At 46.6% G+C, this 22,987-nt stretch overlaps 1 protein-coding gene across 1 annotated transcript in view; it reads right to left on the bottom strand.

Annotated features, from left to right (window-relative positions):
- Positions 1 to 31: 31 nt before the first annotated feature.
- The window catches only part of sh3rf2 (SH3 domain containing ring finger 2), a 48,996-nt gene continuing 26,040 nt past the window's right edge, over positions 32 to 22,987 (bottom strand). Inside the window, exons 5-12 of the mRNA XM_090198128.1 lie at positions 19,357 to 19,405; positions 18,601 to 19,134; positions 5,990 to 6,114; positions 5,546 to 5,716; positions 4,916 to 5,205; positions 4,241 to 4,683; positions 3,490 to 3,770; positions 32 to 1,995 (exon numbers count right to left, since the gene is read on the bottom strand). Coding sequence (XP_090054254.1) covers positions 1,815 to 1,995; positions 3,490 to 3,770; positions 4,241 to 4,683; positions 4,916 to 5,205; positions 5,546 to 5,716; positions 5,990 to 6,114; positions 18,601 to 19,134; positions 19,357 to 19,405 — 2,074 coding nt within the window. The 3' untranslated portion in view covers positions 32 to 1,814. The remainder of the gene's footprint in view (positions 1,996 to 3,489; positions 3,771 to 4,240; positions 4,684 to 4,915; positions 5,206 to 5,545; positions 5,717 to 5,989; positions 6,115 to 18,600; positions 19,135 to 19,356; positions 19,406 to 22,987) is intronic.

Below are 22,987 nucleotides of genomic sequence, written 5' to 3' on the forward strand. Positions count from 1 at the left end.
AACAGCCAATAAAATGAGTATTTTAGCTACAACGTGTCATACATGATTTATTTTCAGCACTCACAAAGTAAAGAGCAGAGAAGTAGAATTTGTTAGAGGACACCTGTGCATGTTTTCTGAAGTCTTCAAAGTGCAGGACAGGACACATAGGTGTGCAGTTATTTAGCAAAATCAGGTTGAGAATGTAACAAACGCATGCTATAGTTGACAGAAGCATTGTTTACCACTCACTCACTATATGATCATCACTTGCATACATTTTGCCTCTGGTAAGAGGGCTGTTATTGTTTTCAAATCTATACATTGTGGGCTTTGCAAAGGCACTGACTTGTGTGTTGTAATAGCTCTTGAATAAAGAGAACACTAATTATTTAAGCAAAACATTGGTCTGAGGTGGGTTTGTGCAACTGGGATTGGTAATAATAAATGTATACAGTAGGTCTATGCAACTCTCATGCTTCTGCACATCAACATATACACAAATATATCTCTGAACCTCATAGTTATCTAGTCTAAAACGGTCCAAAGAACCTCAAAAAGAAAAAATACACTACATGACCAAGAGTATGTGGACACATCACTCCAAAATGATGGGCATTAATATGGAGTTGCTGCTATAACAGCCTCTACTCTTCTGGGAAGGCATTACTATGGAGTTGGTCCCCCCCTTTGTGGCTATAACAGCCTCCACTCTTCTGGGAAGGCATTAATATGGAGTTGGTCCCCCCTTTACTGCTATAATAGCCTCCACTCTTCTGGGAAGTCATTAATATGGAGGTGGGCCTCCCTTTGCTGCTAAAACAGCCTCCACACTTCTGGGAAGGCATTAATATGGAGTTGTTCCCCCCTTTGCTGCTATAACAGCCTCCACTCTTCTGGGAAGGCATTAATATGGAGTTGGTCCCCCCCTTTGCTGCTATAACAGCCTCCACTCTTACGGAAAGACTTGCCACTAGATGTTGGAACATTGCTGCGGGGACTTGATTCCATTCAGTAACAAGAGCATTAGTGAGGTCGGACACTGGATGTTGGGCGATCAAGCCTGGCGCGCAGTCGGCGTTCCAATTCATCCCAAACCCATTTCATGAAGCTCCCGACGAACAGTTGTTGTGCTGATGTTGCTTTGTAACTTGGTAGTGAGTGTTGTAACCGAGGACAGACGCGCATCAGCACTCTGCAATCCCGTTCTGTGAGCTTCTGTGGCCTACCACTTCGCGGCTGAGCCGTTGTTGCTCCTAGACATTTCCACTTCACAATAACAGCACTTGACAGGGGAAGCTCTAGCAGGGCAGAAATTTGACGAACTGACTTGTTGGAAAGGTGGCATCCTATGACAGTACCAAATATAAATTCACTGAGCTCTTCAGTAAGGCCATTCTACTGCCAATTTGTGTCTATGGAGATTAAAATTGATAACACAGCCATTCAAACACCTGTCACCAACAGGTGTGGCTGAAACAGCCAAATCCACAACATTTGAAGGGGTGTCCACATACTTCATATATAGTCACTATATGGCAGTATAATATATTATTTTCAACACACAGATAAAACACACACTTCCACAGTTTGGGCATCTCATTTGGCAGTGTCAACGTATGGAAATCCATAGAAATAGAATAGCTAGAATGGACATTGGTTTTCAAGTCAACATTACATGATGGGGTGGCCAAATTGATTGTACCGGGTTGGGCCAGCAGCCATATTGAGTGTACTATCAAATTGTCGCGGTCTAGGGAGCTTTTCCATGCTAGTCATTCTATTTCTATGTGAAAAACACACATATAATAATAACAACTAAACACTACAGGCAGTCAACTGAATCGGTCTAAGAACTGTAGAACACTGCTATGGAAGAGGCCCGTGTGGCCACTGCTCTCCTGGGTGAGCAGAACCCGGCCGTCGGGCCGATGTCTGTGGAGCAGGACAGGCTCACCCTGCATCAGGCTCATCTCTGACTCCGTCTGGGCCTGGTACGACGCCGCTACTCTGTGTCTGAGGGAGGAGAGATAAAGGTTCATGAGTGGAATTGAGAAAGAGATTTTCCATCTAACACATAACATAATAGATGCCATTTAGCAGACGCTTTTATTCAAAGAGACTTGCAGTCATGTATGTATACATTTTACGTATGGGGGGGCCCCAGCGGGAATCAAACTCAAATCAAATTAAATGTTATTTGTCACCGAATGCAACAGATAGACCTTACAGTGAAATGTGTACTTACAAGCCATTAACCAACATTTATTTTTCTAAAAACTGCAGTGTTAAGAAAGTATTTACAAAAATAAACCTAAGTTAAAACATTTTTTTTTTTTTTATGAAATAAATAATTAAAGAGTAACAATAAAATAACAGTAACAGAGGGTACCGGTACAGAGGCAATGTGCGGGGGAACATGTTAGTCGAGGTAATTGAGGTAATAATGTACATGTAGGTTGAAGTAAAGTGACTATGCATGGATAATAAACAGAGTAGCAGCAGTGTAAAAATGGGGTTGGGGGGGTCAATGCAAATAGTCTGGGTAGCCATTTGATTAGTTGTTCAGGAGTCTTATGGCTTGTGGGTAGAAGCTATTAAGAAGCCTTTAGGACCTAGACTTGCCATGCGGTAGCAGACAGAACAGTCTATGACTAGGATGACTAGAGTCTTTGGCAATATTTAGTGCCTTCCTCTGACACCGCCTGGTATAAAGGCCCTGGATGGCAGGAAGCTTGTCCCCAGTGATGTACTGGGCCAAACGCACTACCCTCTGTAGTGCCTTGCGGTCGGTAGGCCGAGCAGTTGCCATACCAGGCAGTGATGCAACAAGTCAGGATGCTCTCGATGGTGCAGCTGTATAACTTTTTGAGGACCCATGCCAAATCTTTTCAGTCTCCTGAGGGTGAAAAGGCGTTGTCGTGCCCTCTTCATGACGGTCTTGGTGTGTTTGGACCATGATAGTTTGTTGGTGATGTGGACATCAAGGAACTTGAAGCTCTCGACCCGCTCCACTACAGCCCAGTCGATGAGAACGGGGGTGTGCTCGGCCCTCCTTTTCCTGTAGTCCACGATCATCTCCTTTGTCGTGATCACGTTCAGGGAAAGGTTGTTGTCCTGGCACCACACTTCCAGTTCTCTGACCTCCTCCCTATAGGCTGTCTCATCATTGTCGGTGATCAGGCCAACCACTGTTGTGTCGTCAGCAAACTTAATGATGGTGTTGGAGTCGTGTTTGACCATGCAGTTATGGGTGAACAGGGAGTACAGGAGGAAATAACGACCCATGGTGATGCAAGCGAGCAACAGAGGACCACCATCACATTCAGAATACAGAAATCCTACTTCCTGAAGCAAGACACTAAGCAGGTCAGTTTGTGAAAGAGGTCGTGCTTGTTACCCTCATCACAGATCACAGCTGCCCCCATAACCATTACAATGTCAACATTGGTATATCTCCCTTTCCTGTAGAATTGATGTGTACTGTAATTTGAGTGAAACTCACTGTACCTGCTAGGGCTGCTGGACACTGATGATGTAGGTTTCTGATTGGATGTCAGAACATCCGAGGGGTTTGTCTCCAGACCTTTCCTAAGAACAGGAGCCTTGCCTTCTTTCAGTATGATCCCAGGCCCATCTCGCCCCAGTGTGAGTGATGGAGCCCAGACCTCCAGGGGAGGGGGACCAGGCCGGGTACTGGCGGGGGGCTGGCTACCCGAGGGCAGGGAGGTGGTTCTGGGCCGTGGTGGAGGGGAATCAGGCTGGGTCAGGAACCGCACTGACTTAGTGGGCTGAGGGATACAACACACAAACAATGTTGGCATTATGATACAGTAGTGGAATAGGAATAAAGATGATTGATGCTGGATATAAAAGACAGTGGCAGTCAGCATTTGCTACGTGAAAGAGTTCATGTTAAGAGAACATTTCACAATAAAGACAATCTGAAATAGAAGTCAAAGTAGACATGAAGTCAGTCAACTATCCCTCCAAGCTACTTTTACATTTATTTTGTATATTTTTTTATTTAACCTTTATTTAACTAGGCAAGCCAGTTAAGAACAATTCTCATTTACAATGATGGCCTACACCGGTCAAACCCAGACGATGCTGCGCCAACTGTGCGCCGCCCAATCATGGCCGGTTATGATACAGCCTGTAATCGAACCAGGGTGTCCATAGTGACGCCTCAAGTACTGAGATGCAGTGCCTTAGACCGCTGTGCCACTACTTAATAATACCTAGACGGCAGGTGTGTTACCTTCTCTGTGTTGTTCTTGAGGGCGTCTGGTCTCACTAGGATGGAGTTGATGGACTGCTGACCATTCGATGCTGCCTGCCTCGTCTCCAACACCTGCCTATCAAACGTCTCTCTGGCAGCCGTGTCCCTGTCCTTCATAAAACCACCACTAGAGGGCGCTGGACATTCAGACATCCAGGCCAGAGATCTGTTGTGATTGGGCAGGATGCTCATGTGTTGTTTCTTCCTGAGCAGAGCAGGGGAGTAGCCAGGGGCCTGAATATGGCTAAAGTTCTGGCTGTGAGAATGGGATTGAGAATGGGGCTGAAGGCCTGAGGTGGCGCTGGTAGTGTGAGGGTAGTGGTTACAGCGCTGGGATGAGCTCTGACTGTGGGTCTGGGATTGAAGGGCTGAGCTGGAAGAGATGGTGGTGTGGGGGTAGTGGTTTCCCCGCTGAGATGAGCCTGAGGGGACATTAAAAAGACTTTGAAATCACTCAAAATGGATCCTTGTCAAATCAATCTAATTTCCACTGCACTGTTCTGGGTTCCATATTGTGATTATCAGACATATACAAACTAGAACAGAGAAATCTTCACAGGTTTACTATCTGACTTAAATACTGCATAATGTTAGGATAATAACCAACCATTGAAAATGGAACTTTGTTGAGTTACGAACTTCCGCCACTCTCACCTCTGTGTGAACTATGGAAGACCCTCCTCACTGTGTCCCATCCCTCCGAGCCCACCCCGTGCCGGGACTTCCTGGTGGCGCCGCCTGATGACGTCACAGGCTGCGTGGCCATGGAGGCGGACTGCAGCGGAACCCGTTGTCCCGTAGAATAGGTGGTTTCATCGGAGTTGACCCTGTGGAGAGCTAGAACCACCGCTGGGGTCTTGGAGGAGGAGGACGAGGTTCTTCTTCCAGGGACTGTACCGGGGCCTGCCGTCACTGCCTTGGACTCCAAGAGCCTGGCAGAGGTTCTGTGGCAGACAGGAAATAGATAGATATTGCTGTCAAAATCAATAAATGAGGTGTCCATGACACAAATGAAAGTCAAAGAGATGGAACCACTGTAGGAGAGTAGTCAATAATGACACACACATCGTCTAACAGAAAGGCTGATCCTCTCAATGATTATATAAAACCACAACATTACAATCCCAATAACAATTGCCACTTGTTTCTCACGGTCCGCCTAATGAAACCGGTAGAAATGGCTCTCCCACTTACCTGAGGACAGGTGTGACGTAGTTGCCGGGCAGAATGCCCACTTACCTGAGGACAGGGGTGACGTAGTTGCCGGGCAGAATGCCCACTTACCTGAGGACAGGTGTGACGTAGTTGCCGGGCAGAATGCCTACTTTGCCCGTCCGTAGAGAGAGGCCTCGGAGCCAGCCCTCCTTAAACTTCCCATACACCCCCACCATCTCCCCCTTCCTCAGCTCCAGTTCCTCAGAACGACAGGGCTTGTAGGAGTACAGAGCAGCACACCTGAAGAACAGATCACATGTTACCACAATCTCACATAGATGACAAATTCTCTATCATCACTTGTGCTTCTACACCTGCACTGGTTGCTGTTTGGGGTTTCAGGCTGGGTTTCTGTACAGCACTTTGAGACATCAGCTGATGTTACTCAGTGTTACTCCAGTGTTATTCACAACGCTGATGGAGTCCCTAGGTGGCGGACTGCTTGGTGTCAGCGGAGGCTGTTACTCATATGTTACTACAAAGCTATTACTATGTTACTAACATGTTACTCACACACTGATGGAGAGCTGCTGAGTGGAGGACTGTTTGGTGTCCGAGGAGACGGAGGAGGACTGGGGGTTGATCAGAGCCATGGTGATGGTGGGAGGAGCTTCACCACTACTCATCTTCCTCACGCCCTATAGACAGAGAGGAGGAGGAAGACCAGGATGTAAATATGTATACTGCCATAGAGTGTTCTTCCTCTCAACCCTATATAGAGAGGAAGACCAAGATATCAAACAGTAAAGTCGGAGATGATATCATGTAAACTGACCTGTTAAAGACCGAGTAAGAATAAGATATTCTCATGTTAAATGTGAAAGGACATTTACGTGGTATCAATGAGAAATAAAGCAGACAAAGGAATGCTAGAAAGAGATAATGTGAGAGAGAAAGAAACAGGAAGATATGGCCTTAAACCTGTTTGATTTAAAATAATGATTTGAATTAAGCTAATATGGGAAATCCCTTTGAATTCAATCACTCCGACAGCATCCTTAGAGTGCTGGGCCAGTAACCAAAAGGTTGCTGGATTGAATCCCAAGCTGACAAGGTAAAAATCTGTTGTTCTGCCTCTGAGCAAGGCAGTTAACCCACTGTTCCCCGGGCGCCGAAGACGTGGATGTGATGAGGGGGTTGGTTTAAATATGGAAGACACATTTGAGTTGAAGGCATTCAGTTGTACAACTGCCTAGGTACCCCCCTTTCCCTTTCTATTTAAACACAATATCCATCTGTTTGCCCTTGGATGAAGTGGTTAGAAAGTTATTTTCAAAAGATTCGAAAATATATTTTAAAAAAATACAGTCTGCTTTGGCTACTTCTTCTTTGCAAGCATGTCATGCAGGAGACTGTGGCTGATTTCGTAGCTACTGTATAGCAGGGTCCCAAATGACTTCCTGTTTCCTACATAGGACACAACTTTTGATCAGAACCGTGTGTGTGTGTGTGTGTGTGTTACACAGGCTGTTTTCACAATAACCAGAGAGAGAGTTGTTACCCCTCAAACACCCGGAGGGTAACACTACCGCTTCAATAATGTTGTCTAGCACCATGTATTAAACTGTTCCATGTCTGATTGCTGTACGGTAATCACAATCTCAATTATTAAAATGAATGTCCTGCCTCCTATCACCTTGATGACGTCCATGTTACCACTGCCTCCTCCTATAGATTCCTGGTCTAAACTGGACTCTGCCATAAAGAAGTTCATTTGTGGGAGAACGAAACCACAGATGAAATATGCAACACTAACGGAGAACAAAAGCATAAGGTGAACTTGCAGTTAGTTCCAAACCTGACATTTTAACACCCATCATTCCAAATGAATTTCCTGAAGCCCTGGTTGAACCCAGATGGCTTCTGTTCCTTGGCGTCCTATAGGAGAGTCAATAGTTTCTCCAACAAGATTTCAATATTTATTATCATTTGAATTGACTCTTTAAAAAAAGCGCATTATTGTTTGGATCCATTATAGCACACTCAGTAAACGTGTGGAAAGCTACAGAGAAGCAGATGAGATCTAGATCTTAATTCATACTCTCCAATATGGCGTATGTGAGCAGACCAAGTAATTGGGCGTCACTCTAAAGAGGAAAGGTGGAATAAACGAGTCAGGAGTAGGTTTTCTTGATTGAACACAGTTCTCTATTGAGGGCATTGGGTCAACACAAACACTCCAACATAATCAATGAAAATCTTCCAAGGAAAAACATACATCTTCTTCTCCAGATGAAACAGGAACACAATAGGATTATCTTTAAACTACAACAAAAAGTCACGGGATTGTCACCGTCTTAGTGGATCTTCCTGGATAGCTCCTCTCTCTCGGTGGCCATCTTCCAGAGATAGTTTTCCCCTCTCTGCTGGTTCCATTCTCTCTCTTATAGGGGAAGGAGAGTATGTCATTAGTACCGTCAGCTGTGCTTAATTGCCTCTGGTTACCTTGTCTCCCATGCCTTGTTGGGCTACTATCCATGAGCCCAGCCTGCCCTCTGGTGGTCCTTCCACACGTAATAAAGAATTCTTAGCACGTAAGAAACTATTTATATCAGATCCTTGGTCTAAGAAGGGTATTTATACTTTCAAAGACATATTCAATGTGAATAGACTCCTCAGTTTCCAGGAAATCTGCCAGTGTTGTAATGTCCCATGTTCATCATTTAGTCTTCAACTTCAACTCTGTCTGTCCACGCCAGCCTATGTGATCCCCTGGGGAGCAGAGCTAGCAGTACACCCATTGGTCAAACTTCTAACGGACAGACGCCACTCAAAAGGAGTTGTTTCTGACATCTACAGTCAGTTAATTCTAGCAGCACAAAAACCATGAACTCTATCCACTCTATTGGAAAAATATTTTACACTTGCTGACAGACAAATTAATTGGGAGGCAGTACAGGGGAAAAAATGTTGGATCATCTAGAAATCCCAATCACCAATTAATGAATTTTAAAATATTTTTTAAAAAATCACTTAAAAGACATCACATGGTATTAATCCATCACCATTATGTGATTTCTGGGGCCCTTGGCATTTTTCAGCCTGTCCTGTGGAAATGCCCAGGTGGGGTTGAATTCTGGGGGAAAGTCAACGATGTAACGTCTGTACTTATGGATAAATGAATGCCATTATATCCAACCTGTTTTTAAGCTTTTAAATTATATCCATCTATCTTTCCCAGTGCTGACGACATGGCCATCTCATAGTGTCGTACACAAAACGGGTCAACTTTCAGCACCTTCACCCCTGGAATGTTTTGGCATTCGGGTCAACAACAAAAAGTAACTTCTCAGCACTTCTACAAATATGTATGGAAGGTTGGGTTCAAATCAAAAAGGGGATTTACCCCATACTGTAGATACCAGGGGAGGAGGTAGCAACCTTCTGGCCCAAATGGTACCCTATTCCCTATATAATGCACTACTTGTCAAAAGTAGTGCACTATATAGGGAGCCATTTGGGCCTCACCTCAGTGTTTGGTAAAAATGGTTATTTCATGATGGGAACAGCAAAAAAAATGCTGATGCTGATGCTCTTAGCCAGCAGAGCTCCTTTCTGCCCTCGACTAGTCTCTTCACTATGAATATAGATTCATTTCCTATGAAATGCAGTAATGAGGAACTCTGAACAAGACACAGTGTGCCTAGTCTGCCTAGCGCGCTACAGAACGGACCTTTCAACTAGAAATCTCCACTTCAACAGAACTACAGAGAGCTGAACAGGTCCGTGAGTCAGTACTGATGCAGGTTTAGTGTGTCTCTAGTCTGAGGTGTGTCTGAGTCAGTACTGATGCAGGTTTAGTGTGTCTCTAGTCTGAGGTGTGTCTGAGAGTCAGTACTGATGCAGGTTTAGTGTGTCTCTAGTCTGAGGTGTGCCTGTGAGTCAGTACTGATGCAGGTTTAGTGTGTCTCTAGTCTGAGGTGTGTCTGAGTCAGTACTGATGCAGGTTTAGTGTGTCTCTAGTCTGAGGTGTGCCTGTGAGTCAGTACTGATGCAGGTTTAGTGTGTCTCTAGTCTGAGGTGTGTCTGAGAGTCAGTACTGATGCAGGTTTAGTGTGTCTCTAGTCTGAGGTGTGCCTGTGAGTCAGTACTGATGCAGGTTTAGTGTGTCTCTAGTCTGAGGTGTGTCTGAGAGTCAGTACTGATGCAGGTTTAGTGTGGCTCTACTCTGAGGTGTGTATGTGAGTCAGTACTGATGCAGGTTTAGTGTGGAGCTACTCTGAGGTGTGTCTGTGAGTCAGTACTGACAACCTGAAGTGAGTCTCCCAACAGGTCAGACCACAGCCTTCAGGATAATGACCCTTCATTACATAACCAAGCCACTCAAAATAGACGGTGACTCATGTGCAGAGGCGTTGTATCTATGTGTGCCTCACGCACGTTATGCTATTAACAACATTAAATGTTCTCATTGCGTTGCCTAGGACTCTACGGTAATCTCAGAGTGTGTGTGTTGGCATTACGGTGATTACCGTACAGCAATCAGACATGGAACAGTTTAATACATGGTGCTAGACAACATTATTGAAGCGGTAGTGTTACCCTCCGGGTGTTTGAGGGGTAACAACTCTCTCTCTGGTTATTGTGAAAACAGCCTATGTAACACACACACACACACACACACACGGTTCTGATCAAAAGTTCTGCCCTATGTAGGAAACAGGAAGTCATTTGGGACCCTGCTATACAGTAGCTACAAAATCAGCCACAGTCTCCTGCATGACATGCACTTTGCAATGTAAAAAGCAATGCTATGAGGCAGAAGTAACGTGACACCAGGTGAGCATCCCATGGCCTGTCCTGGAGATATGCTGCTGTTGTTTAAGAGGATTCTGGAAGGGTGAATGGTGACAGTTCATTACCGGGCGTTCCACCGTCCAGAGAATAGGGTAGACAGCAGATAGAGCTATCTATTTGGGCTCTTCTTTAGAAACACTTGAAAGGTTGACAATTAGTCAATGGATGCAATCAAATGGTACCCTTTATAGTGCACTACTTTAGACCAGAGCCCCCCTATATAGTGCACTACTTTAGACCAGAGCCCCCCTACACAGTGCACTACATTTGGAACCGGCTGTTCTGACCAGAATGTCAACATCACTTCAGACTCTACAAACTGGCTGTTCTAACCAGAATGTCAACATCACTTCAGACTCTACAAACTGGCTGTTCTGACCAGAATGTCAACATCACTTCAGACTCTACAAACTGGCTGTTCTGACCAGAATGTCAACATCACTTCAGACTCTACAAACTGGCTGTTCTAACCAGAACGTCAACAACATCACTTCAGACTCTACAAACTGGCTGTTCTGACCAGAATGCCAACAACATCACTTCAGACTCTACAAACTGGCTGTTCTAACCAGAATGTCAACAACATCACTTCAGACTCTACAAACTGGCTGTTCTAACCAGAATGTCAACATCGCTTCAGACTCTACAAACTGGCTGTTCTAACCAGAATGTCAACATCACTTCAGACTCTACAAACTGGCTGTTCTAACCAGAATGTCAACATCACTTCAGACTCTACAAACTGGCTGTTCTAACCAGAATGTCAACATCACTTCAGACTCTACAAACTGGCTGTTCTGACCAGAATGTCAACATCACTTCAGACTCTACAAACTGGCTGTTCTAACCAGAATGTCAACATCACTTCAGACTCTACAAACTGGCTGTTCTAACCAGAATGTCAACAACATCACTTCAGACTCTACAAACTGGCTGTTCTAACCAGAATGTCAACATCACTTCAGACTCTACAAACTGGCTGTTCTGACCAGAATGCCAACATCACTTCAGACTCTACAAACTGGCTGTTCTAACCAGAATGTCAACAACATCACTTCAGACTCTACAAACTGGCTGTTCTAACCAGAATGTCAACATCGCTTCAGACTCTACAAACTGGCTGTTCTAACCAGAATGTCAACATCACTTCAGACTCTACAAACTGGCTGTTCTAACCAGAATGTCAACATCACTTCAGACTCTACAAACTGGCTGTTCTGACCAGAATGTCAACAACATCACTTCAGACTCTACAAACTGGCTGTTCTGACCAGAATGTCAACATCACTTCAGACTCTACAAACTGGCTGTTCTGACCAGAATGTCAACATCACTTCAGACTCTACAAACTGGCTGTTCTGACCAGAATGTCAACATCACTTCAGACTCTACAAACTGGCTGTTCTAACCAGAATGTCAACAACATCACTTCAGACTCTACAAACTGGCTGTTCTAACCAGAATGTCAACATCACTTCAGACTCTACAAACTGGCTGTTCTGACCAGAATGCCAACAACATCACTTCAGACTCTACAAACTGGCTGTTCTAACCAGAATGTCAACAACATCACTTCAGACTCTACAAACTGGCTGTTCTAACCAGAATGTCAACAACATCACTTCAGACTCTACAAACTGGCTGTTCTGACCAGAATGCCAACAACATCACTTCAGACTCTACAAACTGGCTGTTCTGACCAGAATGTCAACAACATCACTTCAGACTCTACAAACTGGCTGTTCTAACCAGAATGTCAACATCACTTCAGACTCTACAAACTGGCTGTTCTAACCAGAATGTCAACATCACTTCAGACTCTACAAACTGGCTGTTCTAACCAGAATGTCAACATCACTTCAGACTCTACAAACTGGCTGTTCTGACCAGAATGTCAACATCACTTCAGACTCTACAAACTGGCTGTTCTGACCAGAATGTCAACATCACTTCAGACTCTACAAACTGGCTGTTCCAACCAGAATGTCAACAACATCACTTCAGACTCTACAAACTGGCTGTTCTAACCAGACTGTCAACATCACTTCAGAGTCTACAAACTGGCTGTTCTGACCAGAATGTCAACATCACTTCAGACTCTACAAACTGGCTGTTCCAACCAGAATGTCAACAACATCACTTCAGACTCTACAAACTGGCTGTTCTAACCAGACTGTCAACATCACTTCAGAGTCTACAAACTGGCTGTTCTGACCAGAATGTCAACATCACTTCAGAGTCTACAAACTGGCTGTTCTGACCAGAATGTCAACATCACTTCAGACTCTACAAACTGGCTGTTCTGACCAGAATGCCAACAACATCACTTCAGACTCAAAGCCTGTTGTTTCAAGTGCTATGTTGTGCAGCATTCTAATAATGGGAGAGAGACAGTGATAGATAGACAGAAATAGAGATAGAAAGATCCAAGAAACAATGACCTGAGAGCAAAAATAATGTATTATCAATTGAGAAGTTCTCTGATAACCACTGCATTTGAAATATCTTATGATGTTTAGCTTTTTGGTTTGTTTTTCTTCAGTCCGAAGACAAAACTAGCAGTGAATCTCAGTACCATATATTCTCATTCCTGCTCTCCTCCCCTCCTGTTCATGTTGTTATTTCTTAAGCATCTCACTCCTACCTTCAACCTCACACTACCCTCCTCCTCCTCCCTCTAATCCCTTTCCTCCTCCTCTCCTGTTGTAATGGTTGGTGGTTCACTTTATAGTCACTCTGTAAACACTACATTGTGGTGTTCCAGACCCAGGCTATTAGCATCACACCTCTAGAAACAGAGCCTGGCAGGGTGTTCCAGACTCAGGCTATTAGCATCACACCTCTAGAAACAGAGCCTGGCAGGGTGTTCCAGACTCAGGCTATTAGCATCACACCTCTAGAAACAGAGCCTGGCAGGGTGTTCCAGACTCAGGCTATTAGCATCACACCTCTAGAAACACATTCTAGCAGGGTGTTCCAGACCCAGGCTATTAGCATCACACCTCTAGAAACACAGCCTAGTAGGGTGTTCCAGACCCAGGCTATTAGCATCACACCTCTAGAAACACAGCCTAGTAGGGTGTTCCAGACTCAGGCTATTAGCATCACACCTCTAGAAACAGAGCCTGGCAGGGTGTTCCAGACTCAGGCTATTAGCATCACACCTCTAGAAACACAGCCTAGTAGGGTGTTCCAGACCCAGGCTATTAGCATCACACCTCTAGAAACACATTCTAGCAGGGTGTTCCAGACCCAGGCTATTAGCATCACACCTCTAGAAACACATTCTAGCAGGGTGTTCCAGACCCAGGCTATTAGCATCACACCTCTAGAAACACATTCTAGCAGGGTGTTCCAGACCCAGGCTATTAGCATCACACCTCTAGAAACACATTCTAGCAGGGTGTTCCAGACCCAGGCTATTAGCATCACACCTCTAGAAACACATTCTAGCAGGGTGTTCCAGACCCAGGCTATTAGCATCACACCTCTAGAAACAGAGCCTGGGAGGGTGTTCCAGACCCAGGCTATTAGCATCACACCTCTAGAAACAGAGCCTGGCAGGGTGTTCCAGACCCAGGCTATTAGCATCACACCTCTAGAAACAGAGCCTGGCAGGGTGTTCCAGACCCAGGCTATTAGCATCACACCTCTAGAAACACAGCCTAGCAGGGTGTTCCTACTCTCTCACCACTTGGTATAATCTCATACCATCTCCAGCAACATAACAAGTCAACTGTTAGCAGCAGGTAACTTCTGAGCAACTGTTAAACTGTTAGTGACCGTTAGCACAGATCTGTTTGTTTGTACTTCATTAGCCAACTCATCCCAAACATCACAATTCAGATCTGGCAAAGAAACAGGAGAAATAGACTGTTCTCCACAGACAGCCTCATAGCATTGTATATCCATGTTGACATGTTGATAATATTGACAGAACGTGGCTCTCTGATTATAAAGCCCGTACTGTATAACGTTAAATTAAAACTCTACAAACGAACAGCAATGTTAAAGATTGGTTTACCTCCTCTACATCCTTACCTCCTACAATCCCACCATCCACATCATGACATCACAACAAAGTGCTGAGATGGGAAGAAAACACACAACATTAACAACCTCCCTCTGTATAGCGGGGAGGGAGGGGAGGGAGGGAGGGAGGGAGGGAGGGCAGGGAGGGCGGGAGGGAATGCAGGACCAGGCTTGTCTGCTATTATAGGCACAGCGATGTGAAGGACTGTTACCTGCTCAGTGAAGAGGAAGGAGCTCTCAGGCAGATAAAAGAGAGGGAGATGGGAGAGAAAGAGAGAGAGGGAAAGACAAAGACAGAAAGAGAGGGGGGGGGATCAGGAACGAGAGAGAAAGAGAGGAGAGAACAGAAAGAGAGGGGGGGGGAAAAATCAGGAACGAGAGAGAAAGAGAGGCGAGAACAGAAAGAGAGGGGGGGGGGAATCAGGAACGAGAGAAAGAGAGGAGAGAACAGAAAGAGGGGGGGGAAATCAGGAACGAGAGAGAAAGAGAGGAGAGAACAGAAAGAGAGGGGGGGGAAATCAGGAACGAGAGAGAAAGAGAACAGAAAGAGAGACAAGGGGTGCTGTTATATAACTGACTCTACAGAGTGACTCACCATCATCATCATAAGCATGTGAGGGATCAACAGAGAGACAGAGGGGCGCTCTGGACCCTCCTCCTCCTCCTCCTCCTCCTCCTCCTCTTTATCCCTGCCTGAGAGCATGAGTCTACATCTGCACTTTCAACATGATTCTGTCCCTCCCTGACATGACATGGATAATTGCAGGGTAGAACAATGACATTTCTATTTAATCAACCTAATTATCTTAAAGGGGTAGGTCACCTGGCAACAGTCAGTGAGAAGTAGGTTACAAGGCTCTGCGGTGTGACCATTTTACTCACGTATAAATATTTTGCTGTGAGACCTGGAATTGTTATTAAGGAGTACCAGTGTACACAGAAGAATGGAGGAGTCTAGCTTTAATACCACCTAAACACATGTTTTCATTGTGCTCCTAAATCCCTGTGTGTGTAGCTACGTGTTTTAACTTAGAAGAAAAAAGGTCCATGTAGAGAGCCCTGAGGTTTGAAATGAAATCAGAGGTGTTTTTGTGTTGGTAAGACTGACATAGCACTAGCGTCAGAATAACCGGCTTTGAAATAACTACACAGCATAGTGTAGTCGTACAGTATCACTCAGGGTTAAAAGGTAGAGGATTCATTTCTTTATCTGGGACCAGGTACAACATACCACACGGTAGGTACTGCACCTGAGTCGGCGTAGGTGCATAGCTGACGCTGCATCAGCAGTCCAGATGATGTTTATGGTACATTAAGTAAGTTCAAGGTTGTTGTCCCCTTCATCTCGTCTCAGATACACCTTATTGAGCACCCTTCCTGTCTGTGGCTCCATACCAAATTGCAACCTACATAGTGCACTGCTTTTGACCAGAGCCCTGGTCTATATATGGAATTGGGTCCCATAGACCACAGCAGGCCAGGCTAGACCACAGCAGGAGCATGCTATGTCCTTTCAGACGGCTACTCATCAGCTTCAGGGAAGCCTAGTCTTACTGTTTCCTATAGACTCCACCTCATCTTTCACTACCTCCACCCACCTCTCCTTCACTACCTCCACCCACCTCCCCTTCACTACCTCCACCCACCTCCCCTTCACTACCTCCACCCACCTCCCCTTCACTACCTCCACCCACCTCCCCTTCACTACCTCCACCCACCTCTCCTTCACTCCCTACACCCACCCACCTCCCCTTCACTCCCTCCACCCACCCACCTCCCCTTCACTACCTCCACCCACCCACCTCCCCTTCACTACCTCCACCCACCCACCTCCCCTTCACTACCTCCACCCACCCACCTCCCCTTCACTACCTCTACCCACCCACCTCCCCTTCACTACCTCTACCCACCCACCTCCCCTTCACTACCTCCACCCACCCACCTCCCCTTCACTACCTCCACCCACCCACCTCCCCTTCACTACCTCCACCCACCCACCTCCCCTTCACTACCTCCACCCACCCACCTCCCCTTCACTACCTCCACCCACCCACCTCCCCTTCACTACCTCCACCCACCCACCTCCCCTTCACTACCTCCACCCACCCACCTCCCCTTCACTACCTCCACCCACCTCCCCTTCACTACCTCCACCCACCTCTCCTTCACAACCTCTATCCTTCACTCCTTCACTACCTCCACCCACCTCTCCTTCACTCCCTCCACCCACCTCCCCTTCACTACCTCCACCCACCTCTCCTTCACAACCTCTATCCTCCACTACCTCCACCCACCTCTATCCTTCACTACCTCTATCCTTCACTACCTCCACCTGTAATGATGCTTCCCCTCCCTCTGGTTCATTCCTAAAGCACATAGTCATAATGGTTCCATCCCCTAAGGTGTAGGGTGCACATAGTCATAATGGTTCCATCCCCTAAGGTGTAGGGTGCACAGTCATAATGGTTCCATCCCCTAAGGTGTAGGGTGCACATAGTCATAATGGTTCCATCCCCTAAGGTGTAGGGTGCACATAGTCATAATGGTTCCATCCCCTAAGGTGTAGGGTGCACATAGTCATAATGGTTCCATCCCCTAAGGTGTAGGGTGCACAGTCATAATGGTTCCATCCCCTAAGGTGTAGGGTGCACATAGTCATAATGGTTCCATCCCCTAAGGTGTAGGGTGCACATAGTCATAATGGTTCCATCCCCTAAGGTGTAGGGTGCACATAGTCATAATGGTTCCATCCCCTAAGGTGTAGGGTGCACATAGTCATAATGGTTCCATCCAGAAGGTGTAGGGTGCACATAGTCATAATGGTTCCATCCCCTAAGGTGTAGGGTGCACATAGTCATAATAGTTCCATCCCCTAAGGTGTAGGGTGCACATAGTCATAATGGTTCCATCCCCTAAGGTGTAGGGTGCACATAGTCATAATGGTTCCATCCCCTAAGGTGTAGGGTGCACATAGTCATAATGGTTCCATCCCCTAAGGTGTAGGGTGCACATAGTCATAATGGTTCCATCCCCTAAGGTGTAGGGTGCACATAGTCATAATGGTTCCATCCCCTAAGGTGTAGGGTGCACATAGTCATAATGGTTCCATCCCCTAAGGTGTAGGGTGCACATAGTCATAATGGTTCCATCCCCTAAGGTGTAGGGTGCACATAGTCATAATGGTTCCATCCCCTAAGGTGTAGGGTGCACATAGTCATAATGGTTCCATCCCCTAAGGTGTAGGGTGCACATAGTCATAATGGTTCCATCCCCTAAGGTGTAGGGTGCACATAGTCATAATGGTTCCATCCCCTAAGGTGTAGGGTGCACATAGTCATAATGGTTCCATCCCCTAAGGTGTAGGGTGCACATAGTCATAATGGTTCCATCCCCTAAGGTGTAGGGTGCACATAGTCATAATGGTTCCATCCCCTAAGGTGTAGGGTGCACATAGTCATAATGGTTCCATCCCCTAAGGTGTAGGGTGCACATAGTCATAATGGTTCCATCCCCTAAGGTGTAGGGTGCACATAGTCATAATGGTTCCATCCCCTAAGGTGTAGGGTGCACATAGTCATAATGGTTCCATCCCCTAAGGTGTAGGGTGCACATAGTCATAATGGTTCCATCCCCTAAGGTGTAGGGTGCACATAGTCATAATGGTTCCATCCCCTAAGGTGTAGGGTGCACATAGTCATAATGGTTCCATCCCCTAAGGTGTAGGGTGCACATAGTCATAATGGTTCCATCCCCTAAGGTGTAGGGTGCACATAGTCATAATGGTTCCATCCCCTAAGGTGTAGGGTGCCATTTGGGATGCAGACCTTGGCTCTCCTCTGACTCAATTATCCTTTTAAAACAGCCTGTGTTAAATTAACTAGTTATGGTGAAAACAGCCTGTATTAAAGGACTAGTTATGGTGAAAACAGCCTGTATTAAAGGACTAGTTATTGTGAAAACAGCCTGTGTTAAATGACTAGTTATTGTGAAAACTGCCTGTGTTAAAGGACTAGTTATGGTGAAAACAGCCTGTGTTAAAGGACTAGTTATTGTGAAAACAGCCTGTGTTAAAGGACTAGTTCTCTCTCTAACCCTGGCATTCCACAGAGATCTTGAGACAACAGCAATAGAGAGACAGTTGATGGGGGAATTCCAAGGAGGAAGAATACAACAAAAAGAACCAGATGTATGAAGCACAAAGTCAACACCAAGACACTGAGCCACAGAGTAAATGGCTTGAAGCTTTATCCAAATCCTCTACGCTGCCTTGAACACAAACACACCTGAGGACTCACCTGTTGTGACAGGTGTCTGCCAGTTCTCACTGAGTTTCTCTTCACGCGCTGTGAGGTCACACCTGAGCGGTGAGAGGAGCTGTGGTTGGGAGGGGGGGCGGAGGGTTGGGACAGCTGGCTCTGTTGAACCTGATGGTTCAGGCTGTTGAGGGCACTGACGCTGGGTGGCTGCCCCCGCCCCTGGGTCGGCTGGTACCCACTGTTGATATTAGCAGGTTGTTGTGCCTGGGTTGACTGGTACAGACCATTGATATTCGAAGGTTGTGTCTGGTTGGACTGGTACAGGGTGCTGCTGTTAGCTCGTTGCTGTTTCCCCTGGGTGGTGGTGGGGGGGTTGAGAGCAGAAATATTGGAGGTCTTCGTGGGGCTCTGGGTCGCCCCGAAGTAGGTTGCCCGGTCGGGGTTTGTTGAGTCACCAGTCCCGCTGTTGCTAAATCCACTCTCACTCCCGATCCCTGGGCGAGATTCAGCCGAGGAGTCACTCCCCTCCCAGGTCTTTCCCTCCAGAAGCTTGGCTGCTGCCTCTGTGAATGGCTGGGAGAGAAGAAACACATCAGATCTCAAATGATCAGACTAAGAGAACAGAGGAGAGAGACAGAGAGAGAGACAGAGAGAGAGAGAGAGAGAGAGAGAGACCAAGCATAAATAGAGAACCCACTCACTCCTAATCTCCGAGTGAAAATAAAAGTGTTGATCACAAACAGAGAGGAAAATGTTCTTCCTCCCTCCTCCTTCTCCCTCTCTCAGCCTCTTTACCTGACATCCCATGGATCCTGACTGTGGTCTTCTCTGATCTGTGACGCAGCTGTTTTAAAGAGGCCTGTACTCTCATTCCACTGTGGTCTTCTCTGATCTGTGACGCAGCTGTTTTAAAGAGCCCTGTACTCTCTCACTCCCCAGCTCTCATCCTGCACTTGTTGGCTAGGCTCTAAGCAGTCAGGCAGGCAGGCAGAAAAGCACCAGTTGAGATAGGCAGTCAGTCGTGACTGGTGTTAAGAGGAGCAGGAGGCAGAGTGGAGCAGAGCGAGGCTGCTAAACAGGCAAAGCAGACTGGCAGGAAGGAAGGAAGGAAGGAAGGAAGGAAGGAAGGAAGGAAGGAAGGCAGGCAGGCAGGCAGGCAGGCAGGCAGACCAGACCAGACCAGACCAGACCAGACCAGGCAGGAAGGTAGACAGAGAGGCAGGCAGGCCGGCAGGCAGGCAGGGAGGAAGGAAGGGAGGGAGGGAGGGAGGCAGAGAGCGAGGAAGGAAGGAAGGAAGGTAGACAAACAGACAGACAGGCAGACAGTGCTAATGCTCTCACTCCCTACAGTGATGTGCTGTTATGCCATCCAAGCACAGAAAGCATTACTGTGTCCTTACGCTTCACTGCCTGACACGGGGTGTAGAGGAGAGGACGCAGGCTCAGAGAGACAGAGAAGAGAGAACATAACAGGAAAACAGAGGGATAAATATGAAAATCTAAAAGTGAAAAGAAGAGTGGAAGTTCAGAGAGGAGAGGACAGAAGAGTGGAAGGTCAGAGAGGAGAAGAGGAAAGAGTGGAAGGTCAGAGAGGAGAAGACAGAAGAGTGGAAGGTCAGAGAGGAGAAGAGGAAAGAGTGGAAGGTCAGAGAGGAGAAGAGGAAAGAGTGGAAGGTCAGAGAGGAGAAGACAGAAGAGTGGAAGGTCAGAGAGGAGAAGACAGAAGAGTGGAAGGTCAGAGAGGAGAAGACAGAAGAGTGGAAGGTCAGAGAGGAGAAGACAGAAGAGTGGAAGGTCAGAGAGGAGAAGACAGAAGAGTGGAAGGTCAGAGAGGAGAAGACAGAAGAGTTGAAGGTCAGAGAGGAGAAGACAGAAGAGTGGAAGGTCAGAGAGGAGAAGAGGAAAGAGTGGAAGGTCAGAGAGGAGAAGAGGAAAGAGTGGAAGGTCAGAGAGGAGAAGACAGAAGAGTGTAAGGTCAGAGAGGAGAAGAGGAAAGAGTGGAAGGTCGGAGAGGAGAAGAGGAAAGAGTGGAAGGTCGGAGAGGAGAAGACAGAAGAGTGTAAGGTCAGAGAGGAGAAGAGGAAAGAGTGGAAGGTCAGAGAGGAGAAGACAGAAGGTCAGAGAGGAGAAGAGGAAAGAGTGGAAGGTCAGAGAGGAGAAGACAGAAGAGTGTAAGGTCAGAGAGGAGAAGACAGAAGAGTGGAAGGTCAGAGAGGAGAAGACAGAAGAGTGGAAGGTCAGAGAGGAGAAGACAGAAGAGTGGAAGGTCAGAGAGGAGAAGACAGAAGAGTGGAAGGTCAGAGAGGAGAAGAAAGAAGAGTGGAAGGTCAGAGAGGAGAAGAGGAAAGAGTGGAAGGTCAGAGAGGAGAAGAGGAAAGAGTGGAAGGTCAGAGAGGAGAAGACAGAAGAGTGGAAGGTCAGAGAGGAGAAGACAGAAGAGTGGAAGGTCAGAGAGGAGAAGACAGAAGAGTGGAAGGTCAGAGAGGAGAAGACAGAAGAGTGGAAGGTCAGAGAGGAGAAGACAGAAGAGTGGAAGGTCAGAGAGGAGAAGACAGAAGAGTTGAAGGTCAGAGAGGAGAAGACAGAAGAGTGGAAGGTCAGAGAGGAGAAGAGGAAAGAGTGGAAGGTCAGAGAGGAGAAGAGGAAAGAGTGGAAGGTCAGAGAGGAGAAGACAGAAGAGTGTAAGGTCAGAGAGGAGAAGAGGAAAGAGTGGAAGGTCGGAGAGGAGAAGAGGAAAGAGTGGAAGGTCGGAGAGGAGAAGACAGAAGAGTGTAAGGTCAGAGAGGAGAAGAGGAAAGAGTGGAAGGTCAGAGAGGAGAAGACAGAAGGTCAGAGAGGAGAAGAGGAAAGAGTGGAAGGTCAGAGAGGAGAAGACAGAAGAGTGTAAGGTCAGAGAGGAGAAGACAGAAGAGTGGAAGGTCAGAGAGGAGAAGACAGAAGAGTGGAAGGTCAGAGAGGAGAAGACAGAAGAGTGGAAGGTCAGAGAGGAGAAGACAGAAGAGTGGAAGGTCAGAGAGGAGAAGAAAGAAGAGTGGAAGGGTAAAAATAGAAAAGAAGAGAGTGGCGGATAGGAAATTAGGAAAATAGAAAAGGGCCCTGGGCAAAAGTAGTGCACTTTATAGGGATTTGGGCCAGACTCAGCAGAGAGAGTAGGATTAGAGCTATTCTCCTCAGTACACTGCAGTTCCGAAGGCAGGAGGTCTGACATTTAGGTATGAATCAAAGTACTGCCTCAGCAGAGAGAGGAGAGAGGAGAGAGGAGAGAGAGAGAAGGAGAGAGAGAGAGAGAGGAGAGAGAGAGAGGAGAGAGAAGGAGAGAGAGAGAGAAGGAGAGCGAAGGAAAGAGAGACTAGGTGAGTAAGAGGCAGCACATGTAACGTGTTAAGAACAGAGAGTGTTACACCTGCAGAAGGAACCACTCAGAGAAGCTCCTCACTCAATCCCTCCTCCCTTCAACACAATGTGGCATCTACTCTGTCTGTAGGCCTCTCCTGTTCCTCTCTACGTACAGCCCTTCTCTCGCTACGTACAGCCCCTCTCTCTCTCTCTCCTGTTCCTCTCTACGTACAGCCCTTCTCTCTCTCTCCTGTCCCTCTCTACGTACAGCCCCCCCCCCCCCCCCTGTTACGTACAGCCCCCCCCTCGTTACGTACACCCCCCCCCCCCCCTCGTTACATACAGCCCCCCCCCCTCGTTACGTACAGCCCCCCCCCTCGTTACGTACAGCCCCCCCCCCCTCGTTACGTACAGCCCCCCCCCTCTACGCATAGACAACTACCCACAACTAAGGTGGCAAAACAGGCTGCCTAAGTATGATTCCCAATCACAGACAACGATAGACAGCTGTCCCTGATTGAGAACCATACCCAGCCAAAACATAGAAACAGAAAACATAGAAACTAAACTAGAACGCCCACCCTAGTCACACCCTGGCCTACCCAAAATAGAGAATAAAAGCCTCTCTATGGCCAGGGCGTGACAGTAATGATGTGCAAAAAGTACAAAAGGGAAAATAAACAGAAATATAGGTTGTTGTTCTTCACTGGTTGCCATTTTCTCTTGGCAACAGGTCACAAATCGTGCTGCTGCGATTGCACACTGTGGTATTTCACCCAGTAGATATGGGAGTTTTTCAAAATTGGATTTGTTTTCAAATTCTTTGCAACCATCTGCTTTCCAAAGAAGCATTGCTAGAATGTGTTCCTTAATGCAGAGTGTGAATGAGAGAGTGCTAAGACCCTTATATAAGTCCTTCCTCTCTAATCCTCCCTCCTTCACGGTAAGAAACACTGCATCAGAGGTCTCTGGGAGAAAGAAAGAAAGAAAGAAAGAAAGAAAGAAAGAAAGAAAGAAAGAAGGAAAGAAAGAAAGAAAGAAAGAAAGAAAGAAAGAAGGTAGAGACAGACAAAGAGCTAGTGGGTTTATA

Source organism: Oncorhynchus mykiss, chromosome 14 (genome assembly GCF_057628025.1).
Source record: "Oncorhynchus mykiss isolate SJ-2025 chromosome 14, ASM5762802v1, whole genome shotgun sequence".
Taxonomy (NCBI): Eukaryota; Metazoa; Chordata; class Actinopteri; order Salmoniformes; family Salmonidae; genus Oncorhynchus; species Oncorhynchus mykiss.